We start from the raw sequence: 15739 nt of genomic DNA, 5'->3' as shown, positions 1-15739 counted from the left end.
GCAGGGAGATACTCGTCTAATGCACATTACTCGAGCAAGTAGTGCTTTAGCGAGTATACTCGCTCTTCCTTAGTGACAGTCTCTTTAACTGTGATTTTAGAAATAACAGATAAACATATTACATGATGCAGAAACAGAATATGGACCAATATTAACCCCTCTGGTACGGCACTAATAACAGCGGACCTATTCTAAGCGTGTACTGTGAATACCCACCCTCTGTTTCCCAGAGTCTAGGTAGCTTCTCTTTGTGTACCATGTATAATTTTATGCTTCATCTATTCAAATTAGCTTTTGATGTTTTTTGTATTGGTCTAGATTAGAATATATCCTTATTACGGATACAGGTCATTTCAATTACATAATCGCTTCTTAAGGCATGCTCGTTCGCATTTAAATAAGGGAAGAATAGACAGACCGGAGTCTAGAAAAATGCCAAGGGAAATATCCTCTATATATTATTCAAGCTACTTGAATTGCGCACTCCGATAAACGAGGAATAGGCTCTTCAGTACAAGGTCAAGAGTACTGGTAAGGATCAGTGAGAAACACAGAAAAAGCATCTGTATCCGAGCTACTGGAATGATTCACTGCAGTGTAATGAGCCAGGGGTGATGGGAGCCGCAGAGAGCCGACAGACCTCTATCCTTCTTCCACAGATAACCAAATGTGCAGAAGGTGTTTGCTAATATATCACGTCCCTCCTCGACACAAAGAGATTATCAAAGCTTGCAAACACGTAAGGGGTCATCTCACCAAAAATGTGCTGTTTGAGGGCAGTGTTACCGACACCTATACTAGATGGACACTTTATTAGAGGCACCGGCCCGGTCACGATTCAAACTTCCCTGTGACCCCAAAGTGCAGCATACAATCAAGTGGATCATTTTGGTGTGAATCCACATAGAATAGAAAAACTGAGCAATCTGAGTGCCTTCTACTGAGGCCTGGTCATCGGTGCTAGACTAGCCGGGGAAAGGACTTCAAAAACTACCAACCTTGTTGGGTTTTCTTGTGCGACAGTGGCAAGACTCCACCGAGAATGGTGTGCTTGAGAAAAACATCCCGTGAAAGGGGGAGAAAAAAAAAAACCTCATCCACGAAAGGGATCAAAGGCGGAAGTAAAGAATTCTTCTGATGAAGAGGCGATGCACGGTTGCAAACTGTAGCCGAATATAATGCTAGGGCTCCAGCTAATATGTACGAAAACACAACTTGTCGTTTCTTAGCAAGGATGGGCTACAATAGCAGACAACCAGCTGAAATGCTATTACCTTCTAAGGCCTCCTGCAGACGTCCGGGTCGGATCCAGCTGCGAGAATTCTTGCAGCGGGATGCGAGCCGTGCCCCTGCAGTGACCACCGCGGCTCACCTCCTCCAGTGTCTTCTCCGCTCTGCTATGTGTCAGCTGCTGCCCAGCTGGCACATGTGCAGTGCAGAGCCAGCGCGTCAGGCAGGAGCGAAAATTCTGCAGGAAATCTCGTCGCGGAATTTCCACCCGTGTGCAGGAGGCCTTAGATGAATACAGATTTCTGTTGCACCGTGCTGATGGGAGGATAGAATTTGGTACCAGCAGCATGAATTGATGAGCCCTTCCTGTCAGCTGCTCAGAACATATCAGTACCTCTAACTAATTTACAGCAATAAGAAGCTCTCCTGTCCACATGGGCCAATATTCCTTCAGTAAGATTTCAACAACATCTAGTGTAATTTAGGCCGCCTGCAAATAAGCGGGTCGGATCCTGCAGAGAGCAGCGCGTACTGTACTCACCCGTGCCCGTGGCTCCGGCTGATTGATGTGCCGGCTTGCCGGGCAGCCAGGGCATGCACAGACCGGAGCCGGCGGCCGGGTACTGATGTTTCTGTGCGGGGCTCTGCAAGCCCCGCAGAGAAGTAGAACATGCTGCGGTTTGTTTGCCACGTGAGATTTCGTGCGGAGAAACCACAGCCGTCGGCCTAGGATTGCGTTTGCTAACGCAATCCTCTGGCAGCTTCCAAGGGCGGAAATTACGCGGGAAATCCCGCCGCGGAATTTCCGCCCGTCTGCAGGCGGCCTTATGCTACAAAATCTTCTGCAGTTCTTAAGGCCAAAGGCAATCCAATGCGCTACTGGTTGGATTGTCTCCAGTGTATAACTCAACATGTAAAGGCAGCGCTGCAGAGGATTGTTTCAACTTCCTTGTGCATATTACCCAGAGGAGCATGTATGGCCTTATTAGTCTCATCACTCACCTTCTAGGTGCCCTCCTCAAGGAGAGACAATGCCCCTCCCGACTTAAGTCAATATGGGTGATGGTTCTTACATCCTATTAGGCTAGCCTCTGTTCTATGCTTAAAAAAATATGTGAAATACATTCAATATAAAAAAAATGGTTAGAAGCCGGTCATGTCAGAGACTGTAGATATTACGTTTTGTTAATGATCTGTAATGATATTTTGAGCAAGTTGCAACTAATTGTGACTCGTTATTTGCTGCAAACAGGTCATCTGCAGCAAAATCACCAATATCTTACTGAAGTGCAAAAATCTTGTAGAACAAGATAACTAATATATTCTAGGTGTCACGGTTGCACATTTGGAGAATATTCCTCATTTAGCATTTTATACACCGTACGTCTTATGGACAAAGAAGTACTACGGCTCTTTACAACTTTCGAGTTATATGGGACCCCCCCCCAAAAAAAAAAATGTATAGCATGTAGTAGCATGCTTCATCAGATACAACAGCGATATTCTACCCTAGATGCATTGCGCTTGGGGTAGTATATGTCAATAATATAGTGCCATATAAAGCCACAGGGATTTGAGTGCCTATGTACAGATGTAGCAGATGTTAATTAGACTCATGATGCGTTAAGTGTCCAGTTGACGTTTACTACGGCCGTGCAGGGTCTGTGCTCCTAAGGGCTTATACTCGCTGCTGTAAGCCTCCGTTAATCATTTCCATTTCTCTGTTCCATTTGAGGAACAAAGAAATAGACATAAAAATGTAATTAAACGTTTCTGTTATTTTCCCCATTGATTTCAGTGGGTTTTTTTTATAAACAGAAATACTTCCATTTATTTCTATCCAATTTCCAAGCGAAACAAATAGCGCAGTCACCTAAAAACCGAGCGACTGTCGGTCTGTGTAAACAGGCAGTCCTTCATCTAGGAACGACTGCCTGTTTATTCTGAATGGAGATGGGCGACCAAAAGAGTTCTCCGTCTCGCTCCACATCCATTCAGTGAAGGATTATGGCTCCTGTGGAAATGGATGGGACCACTGTCGGGTACCTAAACGCCAGACAGACGCCCCATGTAAAAGTACCCTCACTCTCCTCACCTGATCCCCTGCTACACTTGTGCCCCCTCTACTCCATGCTGCAGTCAATAACCGGCTCACCTCAGGAAATAATTAGCAGAAGTGGTCACATTTCTCTGTGTTGGGGCATCATTACCCCTTCAGCAGTGTGGCACAGGAGCGGGCACTGTGGGATCTGGTAAGGTGAACAACCATTTTTTTAATTATATATTTGCGACCACTATGAGTGGCGTTCAAAAACTTTTTTCTCGCTGGATAATCCGATAAATGCATACCCAAGAATCTCAAATTCTGTTTGTTGGCCAAGAAAGAACTAAAGGGCAGATTCCTTAAGAATAGTAAATCCTGATAGCTTAGTGGTTATTACTAAGAAGCAGTGATCACCTAACAGAACACAGATGCCAGTAGCAGTGAGCACATACTGCAGGATGAGGCAATCTCCAGCCGGCCGTCTCTATACACGTGCATGGGCTGCTATACCAGACATTATGCTTGCTCGTGTACTAGTTACTGTATTAATTTTGGTTGTCCTGAAATTCAGTCAAGGAGGGGTCAATCAATGGCTCATTCATCATCTGTGACGCACATGTTGCAGAAGAGAGAGAAAATGCTGAAGTTGGTGTTTCTAAAGCTGTAATCATGACGCGTCCCAGTGCTGATCATAAACATTTCCCACAGTTCACTGTGATATGGCTTATTCCTAATTTCAACTTTCTATTAGTTTTCTTCCCCTGTGAGCATACAGCATTTAGCATCAGTTATGGCAGAGGGTGTAAGGTTTCACCCCTCATACTTGTAATAAGGCTGCCCTAGGGGTGCATGAGCCCTATACTATACCTCAGTATGCCTCCAATTTCAAAGAAGAACTCTGAATTGTGTTGCCATTTAAAGTTTATTGTTTCCCCACACTTGTAGGTGTACTTGTTTAGCCATTGTGCTAAAGAGGACCAGTCATGGGTTAAATCAGATGCTCTGCAGCTACTGCCCTGCTGACTATCCTCATTCTTTTCTCACACTCCCCTTCCTTTGCCAAGATGGGCTGGGGTTAGTTCCAGTCCCCAGCACTGTTAATGTGTCAAGTGAGTGGTTCCCGCCACTTATTTGCAATGGGCGAGAGCACACTGTTAAGCAAGTCCGACTTCGCCCATTGAGTCTGGGCAGTGGGGACCGCTCACTGGACACATTGAGTATTATTGTATCTTGTCGCCACCAGGAAGTAGGGGTGGAGACGAGATTGACAGGGAGGTGACACCCCCTGTTGCTGATTGTCAGTGACTGACTGCCAGGACCTGTGAAGAAGGGGAGCCAGCCGCCAGCCAATGTTCTGAGGCTGGACGTCGGGGAAGATCCTTCGGCCGGGACTCAGCAGCAGTGGTGACAAGTGCAGCACTAGCAGACACCAGGCTCCCATCTCCCCCTTGCTGTCCCCGCTCCCGGCGGCTGTCCTCTCCCACCTCCGCTCCCCGCGGCTGTCCTCTCCCACCTCCGCTCCCCGCTGTCACTCTCCCTGTCTCCCCTTTACAGTCCCAGCGACTGTCCTCTCCCACCTCCGCTCCCCGCTGGCACTCTCCTCGTCTCCCCTTCACTGGCCCCGCTCCCGCCGGCTGTCGTCTCCTACCAGCGCTCACCTTACTGGTTCCACGGTCATTCTCCCCGGTGTGGAGGAAGATGATCGGCAGACAGGCTCATAAAGCCCTGCGGGTGTTGCTGGTTGTATATACACAGGTAGGGGCTAAGGAGGGAGCACAGCGCAGGGACGCTTCAGTGAAGGAGAGTAGCCGAGCTCTGGCTGCATCAGTGCTCCCCTGTCACAGCAGTATTTGTATTGATCTTTGGCCTGCCCTGCAGGGTTTCCTGTTAGGCTTACATTATTAGCATGCACAGCTAATAATGTAAGCCTAACAGGAAAAGTAACCCTAACCCTACAGGGCAGGCAAAAGTCATTACAGAGGCTGCTTGCACCTTCAAGGACCTTCAGCAATGCAGCCAATCGGGAGCTAGGGGCTTGACAGGTCGTTCTTCCATCCAAGCCCTGTCAAACCACTAGCTTCTAGTGGAGTCAAGGTACAATAATACTAACACATTGATAGTACCAGACCTGTGAATATATGAAGTAAGTGGTGCCCAACACTCACTCTCAATTGGTGATGTTGGACTCTTAAAATCAAGTTCGGCCTCATCAATTCAAACTGAGTGGTGGGGGCCGCCTACTTGACACATTGACAGCCCTGGAGGGCTGGACCCAAGAAGAGCCTGTCCGGGGGAAGGCAGGAGAGTATTAAAGAAAACACAGTAACATAGTATGTAAGACTGGACAAAAACACAAATGTCCATCCAGTTCAGCCTATTATCCTGCTTTGTTGATCCAGAAGGGGGCAAAAAAAAAAAAAAAAACCTCATGGGGTAGAAGCGAATTTTCCTTAATTTAGGGGGAAAAAACTTCTTACCGACTCCAATTCTGACAGTCAAAATAATCCCTGGATTACCAACCACTAACATATAATACTGTTGAACTCAAGAAAGACTCTTTTAGCGATTTCACCCTCACCACGTCCTCAGCATAGATACATCCAAAGTCTCACATCACAGCTCTTATGAAAACCAGTTATAGAGTCAGTGGGACCATGGCTGCAGAACCATGCAGCCCAGCCCTGCTGATTTTATCCCATGACAGGTCCTCTTTAACGGCTGGGGGCCTTCATTACACACTAGCACAACCATACCCTACCAGTGTTACCGGGTACCAGGAAACTTACCTTCCTGGCTGCCAACCTGCAGGAGGAAGCGGTACCAAAACGTCAATGTAGGTAGGGTCTACTCTTGGGTCTGATAGTATAATTGGTCTAAATATATTTAGGGAATATAAATGTATTTAGTGAGGCTGGGGTCTTAATTCAGCAGCCTGATCTTGGGTTTGATATTAATGTAAAGGGTCTTTTTATATAAGTCATACCCCTTGGAAAAGACACTCCTTTTTTGCCACAGCTTGCTGCTCAAGTAACACCATGTGAAGGGCTCTTTCAGGTTGACATGTCTGTAAATGTTAGCACTAGTTCCACAAAGCGCGCCAGCAGGCATTGTGTGTTTTGCAACTTCCTGTGTTTACTGCTGCACAGAAGAAATACTGCCCACAGTATACGGCAGCGTATATTCTGCTGATGGTTTAACAGGACAACTGCAGTAAACCCGAATTTCCTACAGTCGTTGTTATTGGACACCATCTATTTTAAAGGGAATCGATCAACTACTTTAAGCCTTAGAAGCCAAGTTTATGTGCTCAAAGTAGCTGAAATGCTGAGTCCAGGAATGTAAAAGTTTTATACTTTCCCTTCTGTGTTCCATTAGTGTTGGCTATCAAACCCACGGCTGAATGCTTCCCGGGAGCTACATGGTGCGCGCCTACATAGTCTGTGGAATGTATTGCAGCACAGGAGTTGAAAGCAGAAACCGGGGGAGCGGGGGTGAAGGTAAGTATTCAACTTACACCCTGGGACTCAGTGTATCAGCTACTTTGAGCCCATAAGCTTAGCTAATACTGGTCAAAGTAGTTGACAGAGTCTCTCTTAACACTGGGGATTGTGATAAAAGTATTTTAGAAAAATTTTAAAAAAAGTGTGAATTAGGAAATTTCCAAATGGATAAATGTGAGACAAGTCTAGCAAAAACTCAGAAACAGACATTGGATCATCCTCGCACACAACACCAGAGACTTTGCAGCACAGGGAGAGGTTTGGCTCTCCTCCCTGATGGAACATATTGAACAGTTAAAGCTTCCATGTTGTAGAAGTCACTCAAACAAAAACACTTCAGATAATGGTGCAAAACAGAATAGAGTGCCAAGAAGCGCACGCAGAATCAGTTAATGACACACGTACCTCTCTGTTTTTTGCTCCCTGCTGTTTCCTCCCTGAGCTTGCAAAGCCAACATTCTGTGGAGACAAGAAAAGACAGTTGTGACGTTACTGCGAGCATCTGCCATCAGCTTCACAATGCTACGGAAGGAGGAAAAACACTGATCTGAGAAGCCTTTCAACTTCCGTCTTAAAGAGTTGAGAGCGCAGTTCTATCGGCTTTTCATATACTAGCAAGGGACGGTGGGGGGGGGGGGGGGGGGGGGAGGAAGAAGGAAGACATGCAAACAAACACTTAAAACTTCTCCCAAGCCAAACCTTTCTTTTATATTGGTGGATCAGAGCAAGAATAAAAGTTTACAGCACAGCGAGCATCTTGGCAGAATGATGCGACCGGCTAGTGATAAGTCACCTGCGTTTAACCATTTGTGTAAATAGTAAAGAAAATATTTCTATGGGGCAGATTTACTTAGACTGGTGTAGGAAATGCCGGGCTAAGTAAATTATTTAAGTGTGGCAATAGGCACAAGCCTCTTAATAGATTTGTCGCATCTGGTAGCACTGAAACCTCCACTAACCGACAGAACTCAACCTCCACTAACCGACAGAACTCAACCTCCACTAACCGACAGAACTCAACCTCCACTAACCGACAGAACTCAACCTCCACTAACCGACAGAGCTCAACCTCCACTAACCGACAGAGCTCAACCTCCACTAACCGACAGAACTCAACCTCCACTAACCGACAGAACTCAACCTCCACTAACCGACAGAACTCAACCTCCACTAACCGACAGAACTCAACCTCCACTAACCGACAGAACTCAACCTCCACTAACCGACAGAACTCACCCTCCACTAACCGACAGAACTCACCCTCCACTAACCGACAGAACTCACCCTCCACTAACCGACAGAACTCACCCTCCACTAACCGACAGAGCTCACCCTCCACTAACCGACAGAGCTCAACCTCCACTAACCGACAGAGCTCAACCTCCACTAACCGACAGAGCTCAACCTCCACTAACCGACAGAGCTCAACCTCCACTAACCGACAGAGCTCAACCTCCACTAACCGACAGAGCTCAACCTCCACTAACCGACAGAGCTCAACCTCCACTAACCGACAGAGCTCAACCTCCACTAACCGACAGAGCTCAACCTCCACTAACCGACAGAGCTCAACCTCCACTAACCGACAGAGCTCAACCTCCACTAACCGACAGAGCTCAACCTCCACTAACCGACAGAACTCAACCTCCACTAACCGACAGAACTCAACCTCCACTAACCGACAGAACTCACCCTCCACTAACCGACAGAACTCACCCTCCACTAACCGACAGAACTCACCCTCCACTAACCGACAGAGCTCACCCTCCACTAACCGACAGAGCTCAACCTCCACTAACCGACAGAGCTCACCCTCCACTAACCGACAGAGCTCAACCTCCACTAACCGACAGAGCTCAACCTCCACTAACCGACAGAGCTCAACCTCCACTAACCGACAGAGCTCAACCTCCACTAACCGACAGAGCTCAACCTCCACTAACCGACAGAGCTCAACCTCCACTAACCGACAGAGCTCAACCTCCACTAACCGACAGAGCTCAACCTCCACTAACCGACAGAGCTCAACCTCCACTAACCGACAGAGCTCAACCTCCACTAACCGACAGAGCTCAACCTCCACTAACCGACAGAGCTCAACCTCCACTAACCGACAGAGCTCAACCTCCACTAACCGACAGAACTCAACCTCCACTAACCGACAGAACTCAACCTCCACTAACCGACAGAACTCAACCTCCACTAACCGACAGAACTAACCTTCACTAACTGACATAGGTAACAGCTATAATTTTCTAGTGTAAATTATATTAATATGATATGCCCTGCCTACTACTTTAAAAAAGTGTTGGGGCTCAGCGTAAAATTTCAAAAACATGCAATTTAGGCACTTATGGCAAAATTGCAACTTCTGTATACCAGATTTCTGGAGTACCAAACTTATTAAAGGAAACCTTACACTGGGTTCATGCTGTCTGAACCGCTATTAGCATGAACTCAGGACAGGTATGGACTATGCCTTCCATGTACGTGTTAAACTAAAAAAAACACTGCGGTGTTTCGGAATTAGCACACTTTAACCCCTTAGAGACCAGCATATTTTTGTGCCTTTAATGACTAAGGCCCCCTGTCCACAGGCGTTGCGGTATCCCGTGGTGGAGATCCGCCATGGGAGCCACCACCCGGAAGCAGGAGCCGGCAGACGGATCTCTGCTGTTAGCCTATCTGACAGATAGGCTGACCATGGAGAATCACAGCAATTCGCAGCATGCTACGAATTGCCGGCCGCGAGCAGAGAATTCCAAGGATTCTCTGCTCGTGGACAGGGGGCCGGCACTTTCCATAGCAACGCCATGGAAAGCTTCAGACGGCATGATTCGCCGGCGAAATCACGCCCGTGGACAGGGGGCCTAAGTGATTTTCATAATCACATTGCAAAAGACATAACTCACTGACATGGCTATATGAGGATATGGGGTCTTTTTGGGGACTGAGTTCTGACTCAAAAAGTTGGGTCGCACCAGCTGATCCCCGCCTGCAGCATGTAGAGTGTGAGCTTTCTCCCTACGCTCAAATAGGGAAAGGAGTGGTGTAAATCAATATGCGGTGGGCAGGGAGAAGCCGGCAGGTAGAGACTGGTGTAGCCTGCCTCTTTGGCTTGGAGCTCCATTCTGATTTTCAAGTATATTTAATTCTGAAACGGCACCGGATTTTAGGACACCGCATTCTTGGGGGCACTGTATGGTTCCAATAACATGAACCCATTGATAGGTTACCTTAAAATAGGACCCTGGCTTCTCCATCTCAGCTCAGTCCCCATAAAATAACAGTGCTAGAGAAGCTGTTAGGCCGCTATCCCACAGCCCACCTTTTAAAGCATTTAGCACGACGTATTAAACGCCATGTTAAAGACCTCTATTGATTTCAATGGAGCTTTGCCAACCAGCATCCGAGCATGCGGCATCCGGCCCTGCCATGTGCAGGGGGCCTAGCTATTCCACCATTCTTTTTGCATTACCCTGCATTGCCTTTTCTTGCCTTCTGTCTGCTGTGATGGTTTACCCATTTGGTGGAAGCTCATCAGTTTGACATCATGTAGGTAGAGGGTTTTGAAAAAGATCCATATTTTATCTATTCTTGCTCCTTTTTTCAAAGCTCTGCCTGACTCCTATCAGCTTTTTGGTGAAATTTTCCCTCGAAAGCGGCAAGTAAAAGAAATATATTTTAGAAGAATCAGAACGAGTTCTAGAAATATTTCTGCCAACAGCTTGGCACAAGGATAAGTACTATGAGCCAGACAGAAAACTGTGAGAGAAGTTAAACCCCACATACAATACTAGTGCCACTTAACGTTTCTCTGCTTCTGGCCTCAGAGGGCTACGGCTGCTTGAACATTGCACGACACGCTGCTACTTGATTTGAATGGAGAAATCTAAAGCTGATGTGGCAATTAATAGGGTCACCATTACAGCTTCCAAAGCTCTTCTGGATTTCTCAAGTCTCCTGCCTAGCTTGGTAGGAATCCGGCTCCTCAACCATTTGGAATTTTAGTAATGAAGCCGGATCCCCCCCATAGTATCAAAATGACAACCAGATCAGTTGGGGTTAAAGGGACCTTCACACAGAGCAATTATCGTGCAGATAGGAGCTCAGAAAAGTTGTTGAAGTTTACAAATGGAAAAGTCGTTCGTCTGCTTCTACACCGAGCGATGATTGTTCATTAGTTATTCGTTAAGATATCGTTTATAGAGAGGATCTCCATGCTAATTTGTTTGAAAGTCGTTCAAAATGCGAATGACTGCGAGTTTACACATGACAACCAGTGACTATTTTTTTGGTAAGGTAAAACAAAACGACTACTAACTCATCGCTTGTCACCCCGTTAGTATGCTTACACTGAACTACTACCATTGGAAGTTGCTTTTCTGCCAATAGTTCTTCCATGTAAAGATGACTTAATCTCTCTAAGGGCTCTTACCAACTGCCGATAGACTTCCCTGCGATACATGAGTGAAAACCCATGATAATGAAACCAATGAGTTTCAATGGTTTCATTTTCATTAGCAATGTCTTCACTCTAACCTCGCATTGCAAAGAAGGTGCGATGTCACCCATTGTTTTCAATGGGGTCGGCGGCAGCAGCAGCACTGGCCCCATTGAAATCAATAGAAGATCGCGAAACAGCCTAGCAATCCCCCATGAAGGGATAGAAAGGGGAGGCGGAGCTAGCCCCACCCCCTCAATTGGCTAGAGAGATTAGTATAATAACCCCTCTAGCCATACCCCCTCTCACACCCCACCCCCACTCTCAGGGAAATCCACTAGCCCTGCCCCCTATCTCTGCAAATATGGGGAGATATTTAAGAGATCCCCTGTAGCTCCGTCCCCCCACCCCACCACCTCTATCGGGAGATTCCTAGCCTGCTTTACAATTCTCTCTTATTGATTTTAATGGGGTCAGCGCTGCTGCTGCCGCCCCTATTGAAAACAATGGGCGATATCGCACATTCTTCTTTGCGATGCGGGTTAGAGTGAAAACATTGCTAATAAGAATGAAATCATTGAAAATCATTGGTTTCATTATCATGTGTTTTCACTCATTTACTCTGGCATCGCAGGGTAGTTGTATCGCCAGTGGGTAAAGGCCCTAACCCTTACATATTTGACAGAGAACTCTCTTTATAGGTCTTTTTACCAGAATCTTCTTCCTATATAACAGCACATATTTCTCTCTTTTCTAAACTGCATTCTTCCCTTATTACAATTTTACATTTGTATGACTTCATGCCTAACTCAGCTGAAAGACTAAAATGTTGGTGGAACTCCAACTTGCCAAGGGTCCAAGCAGCAGCTGAGATCTCGCACTAGTAGCTTTAGCCGTCCATGTGAGAGGCACATATCAAAGCTATGAAGCCCCCAAGTTTGTATAAGGTCCTTCTACTGACATACACCATAATAGGGACCCCTTTTGGGCTGCCCTCTCATGCACCGGGTACATCTGCAATTTAAAAAAAACAAAAAAAAAAACATTGAAAGCAATGGTGGTAAAAACTGATCCATTTAACTCCGGCTTCAAAAACAGAGCAGCGAGCCAGAACGCCAAAACAGAGCTCAAATGGCTATTGTGAACCTACCCTAACAAAGTTCCAACCACTCCGTGCATCCTGCTGCGGTGCCCATAGGGGCTATCACTTTCCTCTCTCACCTTGGAAAGAGCAGGGTAAGGAGATCGGATGGCAGGATACAAGACCCTAAGGTCCAGCGGCGGCTTGAATTTGGTCCGATACTGTGAAAATAGCATTTACTACCCGTCTATAATGTTCTATTTATACAGAGAGGGTTATTGTATTTCAGTCTAACTACTATTCCAGAGGAAATGATCTTTAAACATATTCAAGGCAGAGCCGCAGACTAATTCATTACGTTTATTCCAAACAAATATTCAATTAATGTATCATCAAGGGAGGCTTATTACTGTAGTGTCTATTAGCGATCCAACTTGTGTGCGGAAAGAACATGCCTGCCATGCTACGCTACACTGCAACTGCATTTTATTATACTGATGATGAAACCTTATCATCACACAAGGCGATCCCAGCCATGAGGCCACTGGAAGAAGTGCTCTGTCCAAGGTCAAGGCACCCTTATAGTGACAAGTACATACATGATCGCTCACATCTCATGGGGTCTCATAATTATACACCTCAACATTGGGACGCAAACAGCTATGTTTTTACTGGTCCTTTAGCTAATCAAAAAATACATTTAACGGATCCAAATGTATTCTTTTCTTCACTAGGGAGCAAAGTATATGCAAACGTATGCCATGCATTGGAACAGCTGCTTCATTGACTTGCATTCTAAACCAAAAAGTGGGTACGGTGCTATTACAGAGTAGTAGAGCCCAATGATATCCAGGCTGTTACTTCAGAAAGCATAGACACTAGAGATGAGCGAGCGTACTCGTTAAGGCAAAATACTCGAGCGAGTATTGCCATTTTCGAGTACATGCCTGCTTGTTAGAAAAGATTCGGGGGCCGGCGGGGGTGAGAGGTGAGTTGCAGGAGAGAGCATGGGGAAGAGGGAGGGAGAGACATTCCTCCTCCCCCCCCCCCCCCCCCCCCGTTCCTTCCAGCTCTCACCCGCCGCCCCCCGAATCTTTTGGCACGAGCGGGCATGTACTGGAAAATGGCAATTTTCGAGTACACTTGCTCATCTCTAATAGACACTTTATTGTACCGTCCACATGCTGTGGCATGCTGCCATTGCTGCAATTCTCCGCAGTGAGCCTATCTATCTATCAGATAGGCTCACCTCGGAGACCTGTCAGCTCTCCCACCTCCTTCCCCGTGGCAGAATATCGCCTCGGCCGTGGACAGAGGGCCTTAAGGCCTCATGCCCATGGCAGATCCGAATTTGACCCTGTGCCCGGCCGGTGACCCCACATACCTGTCCGGAATCTTCTTAATCTGTGCAGTGGATAGTACGACCGGTGCACAGGCTAGCTGATGAGGCGGATCCCGCAAGCTTACTGCAATAATGACTTCAGAAGGGCCGCAGGTTGGACAGCTTCCATTGACTTCAATGGAAGCTGTTCGCATGGAATCCGCTTAAAAATAGAGCATGCTGTGATTTTTCCTCCACGAGCGGAAAATCACAATTGATTTCCGCTCGTGTGCAGGGGGGCGGCATTTGCTGCGGAATCTGGAGGCAGACGCCTGCTCCGGATTCCACAATCCAAATCCGCCCGTGTGCAAGTGGCCTTAAAGGAGATGTCCCGCGCCGAAACGGGTTTTTTTTTTTTTTAAACCCCCCCCCCCGTTCGGCGCGAGACAACCCCGATGCAGGGGTTAAAAAAACCACCCGCACAGCGCTTACCTGAATCCCGGCGGTCCGGCGTCTTCATACTCACCTGCTGAAGATGGCCGCCAGGATCCTCTGTCTTCATGGACCGCAGGGCTTCTGTGCGGTCCATTGCCGATTCCAGCCTCCTGATTGGCTGGAATCGGCACGTGACGGGGCGGAGCTACACGGAGCTACACGGAGCCCCATAGAGAAGAGGAGAAGACCCGGACTGCGCAAGCGCGGCTAATTTGGCCATTGGAGGGCGAAAATTAGTCGGCACCATGGAGACGAGGACGCCAGCAACGGAGCAGGTAAGTATAAAACTTTTTATAACTTCTGTATGGCTCATAATTAATGCACAATGTACATTACAAAGTGCATTATTATGGCCATGCAGAAGTGTATAGACCCACTTGCTGCCTCGGGACAACCCCTTTAAGTCTACAATTTCTGTCTCATCTCCTGCCCTAAAATGGGTACACTTCCACCCTCCTTTTTACAACACCCGTCATCTTACTTACATTAACCCTTTCATGGGTTTTTCCAGGGCCACCCCTGCAGACAGCTGAATATTTTTTTTTTCCCCATTTTTTATAGCGTGGACAACCAAAGCACTTGATTAGTTTGCAAGTCATCTTTTCCTTATCTTGGATGGAAATACACAAGGACAAACGAACATTGACTACTATGCTTAAATATTTATGGATGGCGGTTGTAAAAAGTGAGTAGCCAAAGCGTAATAGCAGATCATTACCAACAAGGTACATAAAAAATGTCATACTGTGATTTTACTGCACAAAGAAGAATGGAACTATGCATAAAATGTACAAGTACAAATGTGAGGGTGCAAGTGATTACCCTTTAAACCTGTAATCCAGAACTAGATAGGTCTGTGATAAACCCCAAAGGGTCATCTCCTACTGTAGCGATATTCAGGGTCATACAAAGCCAGTGTAGAGAGCCTGGAGAATCTTCAGATGTGACATTGGGGAATTAGGCTATGTGCACATGTAGTATATGTTACGCTGCGGATGTTGCCGTGGATCAGCAGCCAAATCCACATGATACCCGGGCATTTTGAAAAGGATTTAGCTTTCTTATTTGAAGAGGTGACATACACACTGAATCCATAGCGTAAATTGACATGCTGCTAGGGTTGCCACCTGGCTGGTAAACCACCGGCCCAGCTGGTAATGAAGTCCAAAGGCCGGTGCCGGTATTTATTTTTTGCCAACCATATTAATGGGCAGCAAAAAGTAATTGCTAGCTGTGAGCACCTCTGGCTGGGCAACAACCACACGAGTTGTCGCTGCAAGAAGTTTTCATGGTGGTCTGGGCCCAGAAAAACTGTAATGGGCATCACCAATCAAAGGAAATCTCACCTGTGATTGCTGGAGGTGACGGCACTGCAATCACTATCATTGGAAGTAACAACACTATAATCACTATGATTGTGTAGAACTGGTGTCCAACTATATGGTAACTGCATTACTTAGTTATACTAGAGGTAAGCACATTGTGTCAAAAAGGTTGCCTTACAGAATATATATATATATATATATATATATATATATATATATATATATATATATATATATATTATACACACACACACACACACACACACACACACACATTGTTGGACACCAGTTCTACACAG

General features: G+C 46.5%; 2 protein-coding genes across 3 annotated transcripts in view; one reads left to right on the top strand and one right to left on the bottom strand.

Annotated features, from left to right (window-relative positions):
* Positions 1 to 15739, bottom strand: part of ERBIN (erbb2 interacting protein) — a 216945-nt gene that overhangs the window by 136113 nt on the left and 65093 nt on the right. For both annotated transcript variants that reach the window (XM_066602805.1, XM_066602806.1), the window contains exon 3: positions 7180 to 7233. The gene's annotated coding sequence lies outside the window, so the exon portion shown is untranslated. The remainder of the gene's footprint in view (positions 1 to 7179; positions 7234 to 15739) is intronic.
* On the top strand, positions 6693 to 9003 carry LOC136628781 (uncharacterized). The gene is made up of 2 exons (XM_066604880.1): positions 6693 to 6771; positions 7715 to 9003. Exons 1-2 carry the CDS (start codon positions 6693 to 6695, stop codon positions 9001 to 9003), a joined length of 1368 nt encoding a protein of 455 aa, XP_066460977.1.

The sequence above is a fragment of the Eleutherodactylus coqui genome, chromosome 5, assembly GCF_035609145.1.
Source record: "Eleutherodactylus coqui strain aEleCoq1 chromosome 5, aEleCoq1.hap1, whole genome shotgun sequence".
NCBI classification, from domain to species: domain Eukaryota; kingdom Metazoa; phylum Chordata; class Amphibia; order Anura; family Eleutherodactylidae; genus Eleutherodactylus; species Eleutherodactylus coqui.
The sequence above is the reverse complement of the archived record's forward strand: the minus strand, read 5'-3'. Positions and strand labels throughout refer to the sequence as shown.